At 42.2% G+C, this 22,407-nt stretch overlaps 1 protein-coding gene across 1 annotated transcript in view; it reads left to right on the forward strand.

Annotated features, from left to right (window-relative positions):
- Positions 1–4,623, forward strand: part of SH3GL2 (SH3 domain containing GRB2 like 2, endophilin A1) — a 216,936-nt gene extending 212,313 nt beyond the window's left edge. Inside the window, exons 8-9 of the mRNA XM_086685373.1 lie at positions 811–941; positions 3,008–4,623. Of these exons, the coding sequence (XP_086541499.1) occupies positions 811–941; positions 3,008–3,207 (331 nt within the window). The 3' untranslated portion in view covers positions 3,208–4,623. The remainder of the gene's footprint in view (positions 1–810; positions 942–3,007) is intronic.
- Positions 4,624–22,407: the final 17,784 nt, after the last annotated feature.

The following is a 22,407-nucleotide window of genomic DNA, read 5'->3' on the forward strand; positions in this document are numbered from 1 at the left end:
ATACTAAAGAAGTATTATATGTCTTTGTGACATCTGTTGAGCAGAAGGGCCATTTTCCTTTTATCTCTCTGAAATATGTTCAAAGTCAGTATCATTCTACAGTCACCATATCTTAACCTCTCTCTGTCCTTGCAAATCTGTACACTTTGCTCCATATGCATCTGAGACTATGGAGAATACTTGGGGGTGTACGGAATATATTTATTGTCTACACCTTTCCACTTTCCTCCTGTCTTCCCTCATTTCTTTCCCCTTCTTGTATCTCAAACTGCTCACTCTTCTCAGGGTATTTCCTCCTTCCAAATCTTTTCAAGCTCTTGAGTTCTTCTGGAAAGGACTGTTCATCTGGAAATGACTCTTAGCTGTGTTTTCTCTCCTTCCATAAGCCTTTCTGTGGGCAGGTAGACTCCTGCCCACTCCCACCCCCATGTTCCTGTAGCATTTTGTATGTATCTCCATAACCGCACTTACCACGGTGTATGGTACTCAGTTATGTTCCATCTCCCTTACACACCATAAGCTGCTTGAGGGCAAGAACTGTGTCTCATTCATTTTTGGGTTCCCAGCACATTTTCACAGGGAGCTCTGAATAAATGAGGGAGGGATTGAGAGAAAGGTTGAAGATGGTGAGGGTATGACCAGAGGGACACCACTGAAAGCAGAGACCTCCTACAGATAAGACGGCTATGGGTTCTTTTGAGATTTTCCCTGCTCCACATTGGTAGCCTTCCTGGATATCACTGCTTTTCTTTTTGCTTCTTAATTGGCTACATACTCTTACCCCCTCCCCACCTTTTCTTTTTAATGCAGAATAAGGCAAGCGTCATCTCAGCCTAGAAGGGAATATCAGCCTAAACCACGAATGAGCCTGGAGTTTCCGACTGGAGACAGTACTCAGCCCAACGGGGGCCTCTCGCACACCAGTACACCCAAACCTGCAGGTAAGGAGCTGAGACCTGCAGACCCCATTATAAGAGCCTTGGGCACCTCCCATTGGCACTTGTCCGTAAATTCTAGGTGCAGTCCAGTCGGGCTGCACAAGAACTGTACAGTGATACATTTCTTACAGGATGGTTTTGTCAGGTAGAAACTCTTTCAAAGCACTCCTTCCTTCTTTTCTCATTGATCATTTCTTTCCTCCTTTTCCCTCTTGTCTCCTCTAGGAAACTTTCTTTGTCCCCTTTTCTCTCACTCTCCATCATTAGCACACATTAACCTCTTAAGTAACACATTTGATTTGGACCTTCTCTTGTGTTGTCACCTTAATGAGCCAATTTGGTGCCAGCAATATCATCTTTTTTTCCCCTGTTTTACTCTCTGTGTTCCAGAACGCATGAGAGAAAATGCCCCTGGCAGGGCGTGCCCACATACACTCACATATAACCCACAGACAGCAGCTCCAGGAACATGTCCAATTGGATTTCTTAAGTCATGGGAGCAAATGGCTGAATATATCTGTAGATGAATGTATTCCTCATCTCAACATCTGCTCTCTTCCTCTCCTTCCGCAACCTTCAACCAACTCATTATGCCGTGTAACTGAGGTTGGTACAGTAAAAGCTAAAATTTATTTTCTATCAGGAATATTGATGTATACCCAGTAATATATTCTTTCAGTTGGCACCATTGCTCTCCACCCCCTACACACAGATTAGGTAAAAACCTGTGCTTGAGGTGTTTTCAGCCTTAACATTTACCTGGTTGAAGAAGTGGAAACTCTCTTAAAACTGGATGTGGACTTCAAAGATATGCAGTGTCTCCTATTTTCCCTGTAGCCCAGTGCTAATGTTTTGTGGTAAGAAATGCTTTGTGAGATGCTCTCAGGAGACCATGAAGGAAAACAGGTGTGTGGTGACAGTCAGCGCCCTCTACCCTCTGCGTTCCCCTTGGCTTCTCGGAGCCCCCAGGGTCAGGTATTATAAACAGCAGTGGCTCTTAGAAGCTAGCTGGCCACAAGCACTAGTCATGTCTGTTGTGACTAGTTTGCTTCTCCCTGTTCAGAAGCCAACCGCATGTTTAACCCTTTCTTTGGAGACTTGCTCATTTTCTGCTTTAAGTAAAAAAAAAAAAAAATAGGTTATGTTGTTTCCCTTTCAAGCCATCTAGAAGACATGGGAGGTGTATGCACTTGTCTGAGTTGATGTGCCTATGTGGATACATGCTATATAAAATATATATGCTCACTTAAAACAGATCACTTTTAAGATACAATTCCATTCTTCATTATTTTACTCAAGGTAGAGTACATTATATTTTGTACGCCAGAACTCTGATGTACTCCTATTATTTATATATGTAACAATTTACAAAGTTATATAATTTTTACATGATCTCAGTTAATAGCCACAGTAGTAGTGTGGAGTAAGTTCTGCTGTGAATTCTAATGTTAGACAAACTGAAAGGGAAATAAGTGCCTTGTGCAAGGTCACCCAGAATATGAACTTGAACCCGGTGTCTTATATTGTTTTGTTTTCACCACATTACAGCAGTTTTGCAGAGGCTGGAGTCTTTATCTTTCAAAAGTGAAAACTGCACTGTTATTCTGAGGTTGCCAAGCATTCTTCATGTAATTAACTTGACTCTTTCACATGGGCAGAGATTTTAAAATGCTAACATGGAAAGGGTTCTGGCCTTGTTATATTATTGACCTAAATCTCATTAAAACTCCCTAAGTCACTGGGTCTCCCATCTCTGGACATCATCAGGAAGGCAAAACTTGATGGACTGTGGCGCATGTGTTACAAACGTAGATGAGGCTATTTTTCATACTGGACATGGAAGCAGGCATCGAACAACTTCCAGAAATCTGAGAAAGCTTCTGAAGACTGGTAAAGAGCAGATGCCACGCAGTGGACTCGGCATGAGCCGCAAGAGGAAGCTTCAGCAGGAAGAGGAGTGAGGGAGGAATCAAGGGGGACAGCAAGCCGGGCAGGTGCAGCAGGTGGTAGATATGTGACTTAAATACCCCTTGTCTTTCTGTGTTCTTCTCTCCTGCTTTCACTTCCAGGTGCCCCAATGGATCAGCCCTGCTGCCGAGCTCTGTACGACTTTGAACCTGAAAATGAAGGGGAGTTGGGTTTTAAAGAGGGTGATATCATCACACTCACTAACCAAATTGATGAGAACTGGTATGAGGGGATGCTTCATGGCCAGTCAGGCTTCTTCCCCATCAACTATGTGGAGATTCTGGTTGCCCTGCCTCATTAGGATGTTAGGCTGGCAGGCTTACCTCCTCTTGACCCAGATAGTTAAGTTTAACCACTGCTTTGGTAATGCTGCTTACAACACATCCCAAGTGCAGGCCGCAGTGGTCCAGGTCATCAAGCCCCACCGAGTATCTTTGGTTGACTTGTGTGATCCCACAAGAGTCATGGTGATGGGTGGTATCTTCTTAGGCTGGTGGGCATGGCATGTGCTTTTTAAACACCATCTGAGACCAGCCAGTAGTCATGGAACTGCTGTTTACACAGTTCTCATGAGGTTGTGGCTTCTTAGAATATGACCACGAGCCACATCACAGAAAAAACATCCTACTGAAGATACTGTCTATCACCCAGGGGCCATCTCAAGGTCTCAGGTTCTCCTTTTCAATAGGAGAAAGTTCTTGCTTTCACATTGCCCCTCCCAAATATGTGAGTCACAGAATTGTGGAAGAAAGCCTCCCTCACCAGCAACTTGTCTTCTGATCTGAATGAATTAGTCCCTTGATGCTATAGGTAGGAAAGTGTTGAGTGCGAGTTAAAAACCTTTTCTGAAAACTGTCACCTTTGTTCCTCTCACATATGCGTGTTTCTGAGGGACAGCAAGTTTTCTTCTCACCCTGCTAATAAAGCCAGAGGGGGACTCCCGCTGTTATTTCTAAGTACTACGGTGACAGTTGGCAATCAGCATATTGTGAGAGGGGCTGAAGAGAAGAGATTCTCCATTATGAGGAATTGGGAAGACATCTGGTTTCCAAGCTTAAATTTCTTGCTGCAGAGAAACGATGTATATATTTAGGCCATTTCTGAAGGTACAGGGAAGAGGGAACAAAAATCACTTCACTTCAGTTTTATTTATGAATTACATGTTTCATGAGTCCGTTTGGCACAGAGACACAAAAGAAAAACACAAGAAACCATTTTTCAACTAGTCCCTAGACCAAGAAACAGCAATTGTCTTTCCTTTCCACTTCCACCTTGTGTTCTTTGAACATCATTTGTGCATATTCTGCCCTCAATGAGGACCAAATAAAGATGATTTTTGTGCTTAGCAGTTTAAGTAAGATGTGTGGCTGCAGATGCAAAAGTTTTTCCCAACTCAGTCATTACTTTTCTTTCTGTCCCTTCTGTTCCATCTTCGTGTTGTGTGTACAGTGCCGTGTGTAAGCTTATGAGTGGTTTTTTGTTCTTCTGGGTTTTTTTTTTTTTTTTTTTTTTGGTATCAGTCATTAAGTCCTGTTAGGTATCCAGAGTTCTATTTATCTAGCTGTACAGATTCTTTCAGAGGTTTAATGTGCTGCTTCGGATGTGCCGCCTGCGGTAGTGGGTCATGTGGAGTGAAAGGCAAATCTTACTGCTTAATGTATAAACCTCTTACCACAGGAAGCATCGCCGTTTCCAATAAATATTGCTGAAGACAGAACCAGAGGCCCTGGTGCTTTATTTTGTGTCCGTTGTTCTGGTGGGTCTGACAGTGGGTGGACTGGGTCTTCTTTCAGTCTCCATTGTCGTCTGATGCAGCCAGACCAGACCCGCTTGCCACCTCAGATCTCCCTCCCTGTGAGCAAGGGAAGTCTCCTTAGTGAGAAGTGACCTACCCTGGACACGGGGAGCTTCTGGGTAGCCCTAGGAAGAAGGCGATTTGGGAGAGAGGATAAGGGAGTGGGGAGAGGAAGTCTTCTAGAAGTCATGTGAGATATCATCACTGGTGATATCAGAAGAATATAATGTCCAGAGAGACAAATAAAATATGTCATTTGAACCAGTCTTTTCTTGTCTTTCATGCTTAAAGAGAAAGAACTAGGGAAATATAGATTGGCCAAAGCCAGCATTCTTTTCTCTGTGCCGGGGCAGGGGGCAGGGGTGGTAAGGTAGGGGAGTAGTGCCTACAGAATATGTATTTCCTGATCTTCTGAGAAAATAAACATGTTTTTTAATATATTGGGTGCATTTGTATTCTTCCGTGCTGAGGCCAATAGTCTAGTAGGTGTTCTGATCTAACATGAACAGTTTTAATCTAAAATACTGAGTTCTATATGTGAACTGCTCTAACATGAAAATAATATTTTTTGCCAGCTACATGAGTTAGAGTATTACAGATCAATTCTTTTTTTTTTTCTTTTATTTGTTTGTTTTTAGAGAGAGCGCAAGTGGAGTAGAGGGGCAGAGAGAGAAAGAATCTCTTTTTTCTTGTGGTTAAGGCCTTTATTAACTTCTGTGGGTTTAACTATTTTTTTAATTTAAAGCTTAACATACAGTGAAATATTAATTTCAGCAGTAGAATTCAGTGATTCTTCACTTACATACGATAGCTCATCACAAGTGCCCTCCTTATTCCCATCACCCATCTAGCCCCCCTCCCACCCACAAATAATTTTTTAAAAACGGTTTTAAAAACAGTTACCTGTGACATGAATGGAGGAAATACAGAAAAATTACAGGTAAACTGTTAGAATTAATAGTTAATTTAATAGAGTTACTGAATATAACATAAATCTTAAAAAAATCACTTTATTTTTGTATACCAGTAATAATCAATTAGAAAAAAGGAATTTAAAAAATCATTTGCAAAAAGTCAAATCCATAGATATAAATCTACCAAGAATTATACAAGATCTCTGTACAGAAAATTATGAAACATGCTTGAGGAAAAATAAAAACCTTAAAAAGTGAAGGGATACTCTGTGTTTCTAGGTTGGAAAACTCAGCATTGTGAAGATGTCATTTCTCCCTAAATTGACATGCATTTAGGGTGGTTTCAACTACAATCTCAAGAAGTTTGTTTTTGTTTTTTTTTTTTTAATGTGTGAAAATTGACAAGCATAAAACTTATGTGGAAATGCAAAGAGATATTTCTTCTTGAAGATCAACAACAAATTTGGAAGACTTACACTTCCTAGATATAAAACAAAGCTACAGTAATTAATATAGTGTGCTACTGATGCCATGATAGGAAGAAAGATGATCTGTACAGAACAGTGAGTCCAGAAAGAGACACACGTGCATTCAACCATATTGAGCCAGTAAGGCACTCCATTGTTTGTAATGTTACACATTCAGATATGACCGTACCTGTGTAATCGTAGTTCTGTACATTCAAAGGGAAACTAATAGCAAGACCTTGCACCAAATAATCTCATGAGTCAATATCAAATGAAACAAAAGTATCATGACCCCAGTTTCCAGGAAGAACTTAATATTTATTTGAGGGAGTCTTAGAGAACATTAATAATATACTCACTAGATTCAGAACCACCTGAATTCCTTATTTTTATTGGAGTATAGTAAATGCCTTTTTACAAAAGTGAAATACTGAAATGAGCAGGCAACTCTGGACCACCACTGGGGATGTTGGACCTACCCCAAACACTTGTTCTAAGACTAATCACAGAATAAACTAACTGAAGTGGAAACAGAAGCAGAACTAAACTAGATGGAATGAGAAAGGAAAAGTTCAGTGAGGCAACTGTCCCATTTTATTATGGGTCTGATGGGTCTTAAAGAGAAAATTTTCCCTTTGCTATAAATAAGTAGACAGTAAGAATGACATGACCAAAAATTGAGATTTTCTTGAGACCATATGGTGTATAACATATATCCTGGAACGTGCTGAGTCCTATTCTGCAAAGGCTGAGCCAGGGCTTAGTCAACCAGGATTATCTCAAGTCTGTGTTTTCAAGACAGTTTCTCGTGGTCTGGATGGAACTATGGGGGCACTTTCAAGGCTCATATTTTAAGGCCATCTTATTAACCAAATTAAGAACTAGTATTCAGACTGCCTGATCCCATGGGGATGGCAATAATGACATAGGAAGGGCTTAATGCTGAAGAGAGTGGCAGCCCAAAGCTTCCACTGCTAACTCTGGGTGATGGTGGGTGAAGACTTAACAAGGCTACGTGGAGATGTGACCACACTGTCAATTCCTAGGCCCAGCTACAGAAGACCTGTTATGAGCTCCCATATTAAAGGAGCTGTCAAAGAAAAGAACAAGGTTATTTTTTAAAGGGCCCAATGAATGCTAAGAACTTAAAGATGAGGCTTTTGAATGCCACTTAGCTATCACGTATGCCTAAATCATGGCGGCCTTCCCCTTGAGACAGGGGAGCTGTGATTCTTGACAGGAGTGGAGCAGGTTGTCAGCTTCGGAGACAGAAGACTGGAGAGCACCACCGATCACAGTACCATTTTCTTAGAAAGGAACCCTGGACTATTATTATTATTATTATTATTATTATTATTATTATTATTATTATGTTTCTTTATTTTTGAGAGGCAGAGAGAATCAAAAGCAAGCTCCAGGCTCTGAGCTGTCAGCACAGAGCCCGATGTGGGGCTAGAACTCAACAAACCGTGAGATAATGACCTGAGCTGAAGTAGGATGCTCAGCTGACTGAGCCACCCAGGCGCCCAACCCTGGACTATTTTGTACCACCCTGTGTGATTAGGTGCTGATATTAGCCCAAGGCTAAGAATGAGGTAACTTCCTTCAAACAAGAAATGACATATCCACAGTAGACAGTGGAGAATGAAGTATAAATACCTGGAAAATGAAAAGATATTTGGAGGCATCTGTGCAATCTGGCTTCTTTATTTTTTTTCCTCCTGGCAGACGTGGTCTCAGAAACAAGGGGTTCATATACGCTTCAGTGTGTCACCTGACAAAAAATGTTTTCAGCATTCACTAAAATCAGGAATCGTTCTTTCTTTATATTCCGGGTGAGCAAACTAGGTTTCTTTCTTCATCTGGCAGGATCTATCGGGAGTGTAGGCTTTTAGTGCCCTTTAAGCAATAACCGGTGTTTGTATTTATAGCTGCATTTGAATTTCCTATCATTCTTTTCACACCAGGAAATCAGGCACATTCAACACTTTTATAAGATGATGCTTGTAATTGAAGACAGAGGAAATGGGAGCCATCATTACTTATTATTCCAAAGCAAGCACTCTGCTAAACTCAATATATATAATTTTGACTGAAGACTAAGGTTTTAAACCTTAAACATTTAGCTCTTTAGGATTGATATACTGGAAGAAAGCTCTGTAAACAGGTTGATTGTTTATCCAAAGTAGGGTCTGATGTTTCCTGAATTTAGAGCTTATAAAAGAAAAAGTTTACTAATGTTACAAGATTATTTTAGCAAGACAAAGAAATGGTGAGCTGCTTGATGGGGTGAAATAAAGAGACTATGAGGTCTTATAAAAGGCTTTATAGAATTTGAGATGTAGGAGATAAAGCAGAAGGTAGAAGCAGCATTTTAAAAGCAACATTTTTCACACTTTATTTCCCTGCTGGTGTTCTGGTTTTCTTAAAATCGTTCCATGTGTGCTGGTAAAAGAAACATCGCATTCCGTTGTTTTCCTGAAGCAAGTTAAGTATGGGTGCTGCCCAGGCTCCCAGCACAAGTGGCAGGCACTGCTCCCTCAATTCTGCCTGTGGGGAAGGGGCTCTGATTGTGGGCCTCACTTTTCTCCAGCACAGTTTGCTAGAAAGTACTCCTGGAGTCCTCTGTGCCTGGGCTTGGTGCTGGGTCTTTGCCAAGGACCCGAGCTGCAGCACTAGCACTCTGCATCCCTGGGCACAGAGCCGTTTTCATGGAAGTTACCCCTTCTCCATTTAAGTCACTCGACTGCAGGAGGCCAGGACATGTTATTTACTCCTCTACCGCCTGTCCCAGATATGGTGAGTGACGAGAGTTTAGGAAAAGGCTTGAGTTTAGCAGAAGCTCCACCAGTGATTCTTAACATGTATCTCATGAAACATCTGCCTCTACCACAATTCATGGAGGTAAAGAAATCCAAACCGTGCCTAGAGTCTCCTAAACTGAAAGATAAGAGTGGCCTGAGGGTACCTACACAAATCCCCCTTCCAGGTCTCCTTCCAGCTTCTCAGAATCACATTGCCCACAGAGGGGCCTGATTCGGTATCTCCTAACATCAGAAAGGTTTAGGAAACAGTCTACTATGGTGCTGCTAAAGTTCACAGGCATCAGAATCACGCGAAGCTTGTTAAATGCCTGGGCCCCGCCCCCAGAGGTCTGCCATGGAGCCTGGGAATTCCCATGTCTAGTAAATTCCTGGTCCCTGGCCTGTAGTTGAAGTACTACAGCTCCACGAGATGAACTTATGAAGAGTCAGCTGCTTCCTGGTATTTCGGCTCTGCCTTTGGTATTGAGAGTAAGGACAAGACGTGGATGCATTCATCAGTTATTTTCCCCAATGAAATTGTTCTTTGTGCCCAAACACTGAACAGAACTCTCTGTGGAGAATGATGGTTGGGAAATCCAGGCATTTTGCTGCAGAGCTGAGAAGTCCCACTTCAATTGTGTGAGGATGGCCACCTAGACATGCCCTAGAGTGTCTGTGTCAGTATTTTTAGCAAGCTTCCCCAGTGATTCTCAGATCCAGGCAAGTTTGGGAAGTGCTAGTCTACATTAAAATGTTTTAAATATGAAGCCAGCTGTTTTCTGACTTTTTCTATTTTTTTCTTTGATTTTTTTTTTTGGGACATTCACATTTATCGATTGTTGAGGTAACATTTGGTGTGTGTTTCCACCCTCAGAGTGATGTTGCAAACCCACAGCGTCCCAGTGTTTCCTCAAGCTGATGACAGAAAAGACACACTCCGTCTGTGTCTGTGCTGACTTAGAATTACCACCTTCTTCCTGGTCCTTCATGCTTTACTTCATGTCTTGTGAGGGAGTCAGAGGTCTGCCTACAGTGAGACTCAACTGCCTTGGATTGAGTTAATGTCATATCTCACACTTTTCTTATTTAGATCGGTGGGTCACGAGTCAGTCCCTATCAGAATCACCAAGATTCTGTACCACTGAAATGCGGAGTCGGGTCCTGACGCAGTTGTCTAGAGTGGGGCCCGGTATCCGCAGACTTAACTGGCATCCTGCCCCACCACATAGTTCTTCTGCAGGCAGTTTTAGGGCCATACTCTGAGAAACTCTGGGTCAGTCTTGGAACCCTTAGATTTGTGAGTGCCATGGAAGAGGTTCATTAGTAGACATGGGTTGGTGGCTAAGAAGGGAAGAGAAGGAACAAGCCTCCTCTCCCCTTGTAGTGCAGCACTTCCATGAAAAGAGTCAGTTGAAAGTATTGCAGAATGCCCAGGTTAATTCTTGACATTAGCAGTAACCACCTTTTCTCTTGCCTTGATTTTTTTTTTTAGGAACATGAAAGGATCTGAATTTATTAAGTGGGGAATAGAGATGGGAAGAGGAAAATGGCTCAGGAGTCTAAGGAAACCTGCATTGACTGCCTTAACATATGCAGCCACCAAGATTTTGATGCCATCTGGTTATTAAATATGGTCTTTTATGTTCTATTTTCCCTTTTTTTGTCCCCCCACAAATTAGTTTCATGGGACCTAGATTGCCCTCTGCTGGCCAAAAAAAAAAAAAAAAAAAATCTATATTTTAACCAGTTAAAAATCTGACAAAGTTCCCTGGTTGTTTTTGATCATCATGCATAAAAAGAGCTTAAGGTCTTCCTCTTTCCAATGGCATGATGCTTACACACCTGATCTTTTAATGAGTGAGTCATTTTTGGCCCCTGTGGGTATCACAGTACTACCCAGTGAAATAATAACGTGTGGTCTTAAGGAAGACAACGGAGGGCCCGCTCTTCTAACAAAAAACATTGGTTGGGGAGCCCACATCACAGTTATCCAGCCACAGTTTATGGTTGGTTGACCTGTAGCTGTCATTTTTTTTTCAGGTACTCAAAAGCAGTTACCAAAACCAGTGAATGTCACAGTCCTTGTAATTACCGCTCCCCTATGCTGCTCAAGTGCCATGCTTCCCCTTCCACCAGCACCTAATCCAATCCCCAGCAGGCAAGAACTCATTGTGGTGCCTTGTCTCTCAATGATCACCATCAGTGGAGCCCTTGCCTTCCGACTCATGGGTGATCAGCTCCAAAATCACATTCTGAGATTTTGCTTCCAGGGCCATTTCTGGTACTAACTTTCTTAGCCTGGCACCAACAACAGGCAGAGCCTGAGACAATGGCTTGTATGTAGGTAGGTTTTGTTTTTGTTTTTTGTGGGTTCTTTTGTTTGTTTTTTGGGGGTTTTGTTTTTTGTTTTTAGGTGTTTTGTTTTTTTGGGGGGGGGGGGGTGTTTTTGTTTTTTTGAGGACCGTGATTCCAACATGTAGGAAATTAGGGCAGGAAAGCAGAAAAAGCCAACACAAAGGTACATTACTGAGATCTTCCTGCTTGGCAACTAGTGCTTGAGCCTACTGAAATCTACCAAGGCGAAATACTCATTTGGGGAATAAAAGAGGGAGAAGTTTATCTGTTGGCTCCTCTCCCCCACATCTCTGGGTTTTGCATGGTGGAATACAAAAGTGGGTTCCCTGGAAGTGAGAGGCAGTCTTAACCCTTAACCCCAAGGCAAACCTCCATCTACTCGATTGGTGCAAAGACAGTCAAAGCTTGCATGGATGTGGATGCTGTGCTTGGACTGGAGTAAGAAGTAGGGCCAGGAGGATTTTGAAGTGGCCACCCTCCCCCCCCCCCCCCTGTAGTTTCTGCTCCATCCTTTTCTGACCTTCTCTCCCTAGATCTTGCAATTCTTACTGTATTCACAGGATGTGAAGTGAATAAGCCCCTTACCTAAAGGAAGTGTATTTCTGCTGACATCTTGTGAGCCCCTGGGCCAGCTCCTTCAGCATCCCCCACCCCTGCCAGCTTCTTCCCTAAGTGGCTTCTGCACCTGATTTGGACAGCCTTTAGATGTTTGGTTTTTTGTTTTTTGTTTTTTGTTTTTTGTTTTTGTTTTTGTTTTTTTTTTGAGGCTAAGGATTATGTATCTCCCTAGTTTTTTTTTTTTTTCAAAATGGAAATACCCATACTGATGTTGTTTCCATTAGTCTTGTTTTGCATGACATCTTGGAGGAGACCTGGAACGTCTCACCCTATTACATTTATACCAGAATTCCTATGTTGATTCTTTTAATCACAAGGAAATGGAAATATGGGGTCTTATACTGAGAGACTAGTCTGAAAGTCACACTCTCTCCAGGGTTACTTCCATGCCAGGGCAACTCTTCAGATTCTAATTGTGTTGATTTTAGCTCCTGCTGAGGGCAGGGTGTCTCAGTTGTCCTGTCCCAGAGTTGAGGTGGCTCCTTAGGGTAGAATGAGGACACGGAGGAGTTCTCTCTGCAGACACAGCCAAGTCTCTAGGGTGGCCACCAGGTGAGTATTCCCTGGGGTGAGGGAGGACATGTTCTGACACATTTTATTATTTTCCCTCAGGGCAGAAGTATAAGCCCATGGTGGTATCTAATTGCAACTCTTACCTCATTTGTGGCAGATATCTCCCTGTGCTTTTATAAAAACATAAAAATCAAGCAGGATTTCTAAAGGGATATTTTAACTTTTTTTTTTTTTTTTTTTTTTTTTTTTTTTTTTTGCATTACTGCATATGAGTGGCTTGTTTCTAGGAAAGGACTGATAAACTTCAAGCATCTTGTTTAAAAACCCATAGCAATAGTCTGGGGGCCTCTTCTGCTTTGCTGGAAGAGGGGTTTTCCAAGTGTTTCCTATAGCCACTGACATATTACCTCATTTAATCCACACAACAAACCCTAGAAAGGTGGTGTGAGTCCGTCTTGCACGTAAAAGAACTGAGGCTCAGAATTCTAACCCAAGTTTTTCTGACTCTCTAATCCAGTCTTTCCTTATACCATGCACACAGCTTTTCAAATAGCTTGTATTTTCTGGATGAGGGACACAAGTTTCCAAATTCAAGGCACATGACCCATTCCTCCCCCCCCCCCCCCCCATTTACTAGCTTTGTTATGTTGAGTAGATTTCTTAATCTCTCTGTGATTCAGTTTTTTGTTTGTAAAATGAGAATATGTTACTACCTATCTCATTGGTGTGGTAGGTTGTTGAGAACTGAATGAATTAACAGAGCGAACTGTTTAAAATAGTGCTTGGTGCAGAGTGGGCATACCATAATAGTTTAGTAAAACCAAACCAAAGTTCTCAGATTCTAGGTCTCGAATCATTTCTTCTGACTTTTGCTCCAAAGTCTTCCTCTAGGAAACATTTCTGATATGGTAAAGTCAATGGGAAATGAGTTGTATTTTCCAAATGCTCTATGCATCTCTTTTCAGCATGCTTTTATAACATTAAACAGTAACATTTGGTGATTTGAAGACTCCATCCAGTTTAGAATAATTCAGATGCATTCACTGAGAGATCATTTATTGTTCATTCCAGGGAGAGAGCAGGAGCTCAGAAGGTTGGAGACAATGGGGCTTTAAAGAATAGAGGTAGCAAGGTGGGAACACCAGATAGGTAGAGGCTGAGCAGGCAGGACAAGACATGCCCTGTGAGGCTTTGGAATGGTTATAGCTAATGCTTGTTCTACACAGCACAGTAGATGCTTGATTGCAAATGACAGAATGTACTAAAAAAAAAAAAAAAAAAAAAGGTACATGTAATTGGTAAGTTCAAGGACATACTCAGTTCAGGCAAGACTAGATCTAGTGGCTCAAGCAATATTTTGGGGGCTTATCCCTTTTTCTCTCTCCCTCACACACATATTTCTCAGCTCTTATTTCCACTCTTCCTCATATGTTGGCTTTATTCTATCCCGCCACAGAACAACTCTTTGCACATCATGGGAAGATGATTGTTGACAGATCCAAGTGTTCATCCTTACAGGAAGAGGGACCCTTTCTCTCCAGTATCTAAGTAGAAAAATCTCATGGGAGAACTCTGACTGGCCCTGTTTGGATCCTTGTCCACCTTTAGACCAATCACTATGGTCTAGTGACTATGGTTAGGTGGATAGGGTCCCATGAGAGTCCCAGCCTTGGTCATTATGCTCCTTTGTGCAGTAGGAGAGGCAAGGCTTTGTATTGGAGAATAAACAGTTCTCCAACGGAAAAAGGAATGCTGGGCAAACAAAACCCCATCAGTATCCCATCCCCCTGCCCCTTATATTCAATCTCAGGCTCTCTCAATTGTTCTTTTCCTCTTTGCCCTCCAGTGTCATTAACAATTGGTTTCTGGCACTTCGTTTTATTTACCTTGCGTAATCTCATCTGCCCTTAGATTTGATATCTACATCAGATCCCCCTGACTCCTGATTCTTGCCTGCACCTCAAGGATTGTGGCTCAATGTGCTCTCCTACTCTTTGTGCTTTGGACAACTACCTTAAGTAAGATGTCCTCCTTTGGCAAGCCTATGGAACCCCACTTCCAGTAGCAGGTTTGTCTTCCCAATCCCATTGAGCTACCCAGAACCAAAAATGTTGTGTGACTTCAGGGTATATTTAGGGCTCATGTGGCTGATAGTAGTAAGGCTTCAGTTTATATAAATGCACTGAGGACAATGCGGTGTGGGATCTCAAGAATACTAGAGTGGGAGGGATGGACATGAGGGTCATTAATATATCAGTAAGAGCGCTTCTGGAACTCAGGTCCTGGGAAAGCTGTGGGATTTTGAGATTAAAGGGGAACAGAGATTTTGTAGAGTATATTAGGGTTCTCCAGAGAAACAGAACCCAATTGTCTGTCTGTCTGTTAAGCTCTCTATCTACACATATATGTAAAGGAGTGTTTTTTATTTTTATGAAGAATTAGCTCATGTGATTATGAAGGCCGAGAAGTCCCACAAGCTGCTGCTGTCTGCAAGCTGGAGGCCTAGGAAAGTCAGTGATGTACTTCCAGTGCAAGTCTGAAGGCCTGAGAACCAGGAAAGCTGATGCTATAAATCCAAGTCCAAGGGAAGAAGACTGAAGTCCCAGCTTGAGCGGATAGGCAGGAAGGAAATGAACCCTACTTCGTCTGCTTTCAGGCTCTCCGTGGATGAGATAATGCCCACCCACACCAGGGAGGACAAGCTACTGTATGGAATCCACAGATTCAAATGCCAATCTCATCCAGAAACACCCTCACAGACGTACCTAGAAATAATGCCAGGTGGCCCAGCCAAGTTGACACATAAAATTGACATCACAGAGGGTATGTTTGACAATATGGGCATGTTCACATAGTTTTGTGGAATGTCTCCTAATTATCTCAAGAAAGTCCTCAGGGTCTTCATCAAAATGCAGGCAGTTATCCTCTAAGAGGGCTGAAGCTGGGGTGTGGTGAGAGGCCTATGGGGCTGCTGAACTGATAGGACATGGTAAATGAACAGAGAAATCAAACTGTGCCCTGAAATATAAGCCTAGAATCAAAGTCATTGGCCAGGTGCTTCAGATTTCAGGCACTGATTGGTATGAGCAAGTTGTTTCTCACATGGGCAGCCCTATGTAGGAGGCCTCAGGAGGATTGGCAGCTAGGATTTATTTATTTAACAATGATGAAACAATCACCCAAGCAATGCGGGATGTCAGCTAGTGGGAAACCGTCACTTAGGCTTAAAAGGCCATATCATCTCATCTGTATGGGTTTTGTGTAGGTGAACTGTACAGAAAACTAAATTTTAATCTCATTGTGTTTAATGTGAGTTCAGCTGTTTGTTGATTGTAAGCTCAGATTCGCCATATTCTGATGGCCTGATGCAATTATTTCCACCATGGGAACATTCCTACCAGAAGGTCTGAAATGCACCTTTGTACTGATCAAGTTCTCTCTTCCCTGGACACTGCTAGAGACTATTCAAGTAGTATAAAGAGTATGACTTCCCTTTAATAAAATATTTATACCACCACCTCCCCTTTTCTCTTAAAAATGTGGCATTTTATGTGCTTTCTAATGCAGGCCAACTAGAGGGTTCTGGAATCTTTAGCAGGGGAACTCTAGGCCTTGCACTCAGCATTTATTTATGTGCATGAAGACTTTGAGTGGCCCTTGTCCATGCATCTGAAGAGAGTCATTGGCTTTGCTTTCCAAAAATGATTGACCTCATTCTTCTGACCTAATGAGGGACAGTGGACACTCCAGAAGGGACATCTAATTCACATAGCTAATTGGCTTCTGGGTAAAAATGTCAAATCACAGTTGCATGTTTGGGGCTATCACCAACATCAGAGTAAGGATGGGGAGTGACTAAATCCAACTGATGGTCAGACCCTGAGATAGTGTGATACCATATTTTCCAACTAATATAGAGCAATGCAATTCTTTAGTGGGGCTATGTCATATTTTAAAGTCTCTCTTACTTATACAGTCACAAGAAAGCATATCCCTATGAAATTTTTATTGAGGAGGTTGGCTACAATGCTTTTAATTCTGAGGGAGAACAGAACTTTTTCTTACCTTCACCTCACATCAATTTATGGAGGAGAGGGGGCTTTTGGGGTCAAAAAAGGACACAATTGGACAAACATAAATAAGAGTAGAATTTCTGGTGGGAAGATAAATGAATTATAAATAGCATCAATTAAATGCATATTATGTGCCAGGAATAGTGCTAAACATTATATGCAGATGGTTTCTCACAGTTCCTCATGACAACCCAATAAGGTAAGAACTGTTTCTTTCTTTCTTTCTTTCTTTCTTTCTTTCTTTCTTTCTTTCTTTCTTTCTTTCTTTCTTTCTTTCGAGGCTCCATGCCCCAGTGTGGGGCTTCAAATCATGAGCCAGAAATCAAGAGTCACATGATCTACTGACTGAGCCAGCCAGGCGCCCCTCAAGAACTGTTATTGATCACTGTCTTAGTTCAAGTTGCTATACCAAAAATACCCCATTTATTTCTCACAGTTATAGAGGCTGAGAAGTCTAAGATCAAGGCACCAGCAGATTTGATGTCTGGTGGGAGCCTGCTTCCTGGTTCACAGACAACCAACTTGTCACTGTGTCATCACTTGGCAGGAGGGGCAAGAGAGCTCTGTGGGATCTCTTTTATAAGGGCACTAATCCCATACATGAGGGCTCTACCCTCATGATACGTTACCTCCCAAAGCCCCCACCTCCTAATACCATCACATTGAAAGTTAGGATTTCAACATACAAATTTGGTGGTGACATAATAATGTCTGTTTTACAGCTGAGGAAACTGAGGACCAGGGAGAATAAGTTAATTGAGTGCATGTTGTGTTGCCAGAAACTGTGCTAAGCATTTTACTTGGATAATTTCACATACTCCCTTACAATGATCTAATGAGGTAAGACCTACTGGTAATCCCCATTTTATGTATGAGGAAACTGAGGCTCAGAGATTTAATAATTTCCCTAAGATCACACAACATTGAATAGCAGAGTTAGACTTTGAACCACAGAGTTCAGCTCTTTTAAAGGGCCTTTTTGTTTGTGTGTTCTTGTGACTGTTTAGCATCTTAGAATTTATCTCCCATGTAACAGTACATGAGCTGTGTTTGGGAGAAGAAGACATCATCTTTAAGAAGCCATATAAAATAAGGGTGGGCTTCAGGAAAAAAGCAGGAATGGCACCTGTCTTGCCTCTGCCTCTAGTCCAGGCAGAGTCCTCAACATCCTCTATGGCTGTAAACTCTGTGTAGGGATGCCGAGAGGGTCACGTAGAGAACCCCTGTTCTAGATTCAGGCCTCACTGACAATTTACATGCCACAAACCCTTTCAACACTTATAACCCAGAAAACCTTCTTCTTGCTTCTGACATGATACTATTATTGGTAATAATAATTTGTAGCTGAGTAGGTTGTTAAAAGAAGTCTTCTCCTCCTTCTCCTCCTCTTCCTCCTCCTCCTGTTTCTCCTTCTTCTTCCTCTTTCTCCTCCTCATCCTTCTCCTTCTTTTTCTTCTTTTTGTGCTTAGTATTAAGGCAACTGCAAAGCAGGGGAGCCCAAACTGAGAATTGGCGAGGCATAAAGGAAAGGCCACCGGATAGGGGTCGGGTTGACTGTACCCTGCATGTCACTTCTTTTTTTCTTAGATCTTCATTTCCTCATCTAAAATGATGTGTTAGTCTAGACCAGAGTCCCAGTCAGAATCTCTGAGGTGTGATCCTGAAATCATCTGCAGACACTCCATGGGTAAGAGGCAAAGCTGAGAATGGCTTACTGAGAGGAGTAATGTCAGTGCCCTTCAAGTTTTCCTTTGATGTTTCCAAACCACAACTTCTATCCTTTGGTAACCAATCCTTTCACTCTGAGACTCATGCTGTCTGGATCTACCCATCTTTATTGCTCCTTCCTGCCACTCACCACCCACCTCATTCACTGATAACTTTGAGAGGTGGCTCAGAGACTTACTTCCTTGCCACTGTCTTATTGTCATCCTGGTTACCTCCACTGTCTGGATGAATAACCAGTTCTATTTCCTAGGCTCCCAGTTCCCTGGTATTATCACCTCCAATGATCTTCTACTCTATGACCACCACCCAGAACTGTGTTGTCTCAGAGATCTTAAACTGCAGTAGCCTGTCTCTGTCTATATTCCACGGTCCCTCACTCTAACCAGCCTCTAGCCAGGACCCTGGTCTCCTTTGTCTTCCTGCCATCTCCCTGGCAGCTTCCCGTCCTGCCCTATCCCATGATGCATCCAACTGTGTGTTTTCTTCTTTCCTGCCCTAAGGTTGCCAACCATGCTGGAGAAAATCACATGATAATGCGGATGTGTGCTATAGTAACGTGTGTTTCCTAACTCCAGCCAAGGACTTAACATTGCCCAGCGATACTTCTGTGTTCCTTCTCCCCTTCCATACACCAGCTGTTTTGGACTTGTACCATAATCCTCAGCATACCTGTCCCTCCACTATGCCATCTCTATCCCTTTCAATAGACAGTCTCACCTGTAAGCTGGAAAAGTCTTAAATTCCTGCCCTCCCCCTACGGCCAACTGCCAACTTAGCAATATCCTGTGAAGAGATTTTCTCCTCTTGTGAAGGATTCATTTCTGCACTTGAATTTTGGATTCTACCCCCTGTGACAGAATAATTTACTGTAATATTAATTTGTGCTTGTTCTGTGCTCCTCACCTATCCCCACCTGCATCATCCTTTACCTCAGAGGTGGTTTGTGGCAAGGTGAAAAACAGAGGTTGCAGGAAGTCCTGTTTTCTGCAGATACCCAGAGAAGGTAGAGAAGGGATACCCTATAAATACGAGAAAAGAAGAGAATCATTTCTAAAAGAGCCTGGAGATGGAGAGGAGAGGGAAATCCCCACCAGTAATGGGGACTCAGTGGCAGTGTGTGGGGAATGCTGGTTTGTCTTTGTGATAAATCTAAGGATGTTGACCCCCAGCCTATGGGCTCAGAGTTGTCTTCAAAGCAGATTGGGCCCCGTAGGGCTGAAGAGTGAGCATCTCTGTGCTCTCTGCTAACCACTGTCATTAACCAGAGAGGACATCCAGATATTTTGATGCTGTGCTAGGATCCTTACATGATTTTTGGGAGGTGGGGGAGCACCAGTATTGGTTGGGATTAAATTTTTCACCAAAGAGTTAATTTGCTTTAGAAGGAACTATGATCTAAACTGGTTTACAAATTTCTGCCCCTCAACTCCCCTCCCCCTCCCAAACCTCAAGGACCTCACCCCTTCAATTATCATTGCATTCCCCTCTCTCATAACTCTGCTGCATCTCCTCTGCTGGTTCCTTCCCCCTCAATATGGACACACATTCACACCTCCCTCATATTGAAAAGCTTCCCTTCCTTGGCCACACCCCTTCCCTAACCATCCTTCTATCTCTCTCCTTTTCACAGGCATCTTCTTGAAATAAAAGTCTCTTTGGATCACATCCATTTCATCCCTTCCACTCTGCTGACTCTGGCTTCTTCACTCAGCATTCCACGAAACCACTCTGGTTAAGGTTACCAAAGGTGTCCTTTTCTGAGCTATTTTACTTATGTCCTCTGCAATAGGAAGTTGCCTTCTGGAATCTTTCAGTTTCTTTGCCATTTGGTGACATTCATTCTCTTTGCTTTCTCCCTTTGCTGTTTCTTGGAATCAATGTGGTTTTTCTTCCTATATGTCCTGGAATGTTGGTAATCACAAGGCCCTGCCCTGACCCTCTTCTCTTGTCTCCCTTGCTCTATATATGTTCCGAAAAGAGTGACCAGCTCTATTTCCATGGCTTCAATTACGATGTCCATGTAAATATGTTGAAAATTTTTATCTTAAATCCACATTTTCTGAGCTCCACATATAAAATTCAGCGGCTTCCTGGACTCTACTTGCTTCCTCAAACCGGAAGAGTTCATCACTTCCATCCCATCCTTGATGTGCTCCTTCTCCCAAATTCTACATATCAAAGAGTGACCTGTGCACCCACTTTATTATCCAAGCCCCAAAGTTGGGATTCACTCTTGACTTCTCCCCTCATCTCATCCCCATGAATGACCATATCTTGTCCATTTTACTTTCTAAATATTTAAAAAAAAAATTTTTTTTAATATTTATTATTGAGAGAGAGAGCATGAACAGAGGAGGACCAAGAGACATAGAATCCAATGCAGGCTCCAGGCCCCGAGCCATCAGCACAGAGCCTGACGTGGGGCTCGAACCCACAAACTGTGAGATCATGACCAGAGCCGAAGTTGGACGCTTAACCGACGGAGCCACCCAGGCACCCCTACTTTCTAAATATTTTTTAAAAATCTCCCTTATATTCCATTCTTAGCAGTTCCAGTGGTCAGGCCCTAATCTTTGCCTTCCTCTCCCATTCATACTTGAATTTTACAAGTATCCCAGTTGGCCTTCTTGCCCTTCATCTTGCTCTCTTCTATTAATTATTTGCTTGTTATCAGCTTGATCTTTCTGAAATGCAAATTTCATTGTGTTATAGCCTTTGAAACACCTTCCGCTATTGCTCAAATCACAGAATAAGGATTATATCAATGAGCATGCTTTGGCTATAAATAACAGAGTATGTAACCAAAAGTGGCTTAAGTCATAAGGATTATTTTTTTCTCTCATAATAAGAAGTCCAGAGATGTGTGGTCCAAAGGGTGGCTTGCAGCCCTGTAATGTCATCCTCACTGTGCTGGTGATGTTGCCATTCATAACCACCAGATAGTTGCTATAGTTCCAATTGTCACACCTCTACAAGACAGCTTCAACAAGCAGATTGAGAGGACCGTGCTCTCTTCCTGGGCGTTTCCTCTTTTATCATGAAAGAAATGATATCTCTGGTCACATGATCCCTTTCATCTCATTGACTAGGATTGGGTCACATGGCCATGTCTAGCCATTAGAGAAGTTAGAAATGTCTGTATCTGGTACTTTTTGCTACCACATGAATGCAGACCAGCAGAGGGAAACAGATGAGGCTTGCTGGTGAATAGACAACCAAGAGACAACCAATAATTTTCACTGCTATCAATTCCTGTAGTCCTTAAATGTCTTCTCTCTCACTTTTATGCTTTTGCATCTATGGATTGTCATTTAGAGTATAATTCTGCATGTACACACTATACCCTTCATCTGGCTAACTCTATCCGTTTACAAACCTTGGCTCAGGCCTCACCCCCACACCAGTGCATGATGGACTATATACACATCTTGTGTTCTAGATTATATCATTTACACTACCCTGTTGTAATCCCAACTTTCAGTTCCTCATAGTATTCTTCAAGCCCCTGAAAACAGGGACTTAATAAGACTTACTCTCTATTATAGTCACAGCCCATTTTCTTTGAAGGGACTGAAATATTTTTTAATAGTCTCATTTATAAATTTAAATATAAAGCTGCTTCCTCTTTGTGATATCCCCCCTTGGTTTTGTTAATTGTCAGTAGCCAGTAGAGGGCACTCTGGCCTTTGACTAAAGTTCCCTTTTGAGATTGGTTGATTCCTTTAGAACTAAGCTTGCTTTTATTTTTATTTTCCCTCAAGGAGGTACTGGTTTTGACTTTCTGGATCAAAAGACTGAACTCATGCATTAGTTATCTGAACTGATATTTTGTTTTCATAGTGCACCATAGAACATATCTAGGTCATTCAGAGCTACAACATACCTTCACTTAATCTTCTGAACTTTATTGCTAAAATGATGCACACTCTAAACTCCCCTCCTTAGGCAGAGTTGACACAGCTGTTGAGTTCTTGACAGTAGCTGAGGAGGTCTGAAGAACATAATCTGGTGTCATGAAAATGTACTAACCATTCACCAGCTCCAAAGCCTGCTCTATCCCCTCACTTTGTGGGAAATCACTTAGTCCAGGTTGGCCTATAGGGATTTTGATATGTTGTAAGAGTAAAGGTAAATGTTATTTCAGCACTGGGGAAGGGGTGGGATGAGTCTGGGTTAGGAAGTGAGGGTAGTGTTTCATTCATTCAGTCATCCAGTCTTTCATACATTTTTTTTT

The sequence above is a fragment of the Puma concolor genome, chromosome D4 (genome assembly GCF_028749965.1).
Source record: "Puma concolor isolate L17-30 chromosome D4, mPumCon1.1.hap2, whole genome shotgun sequence".
Lineage (NCBI taxonomy): Eukaryota > Metazoa > Chordata > Mammalia > Carnivora > Felidae > Puma > Puma concolor.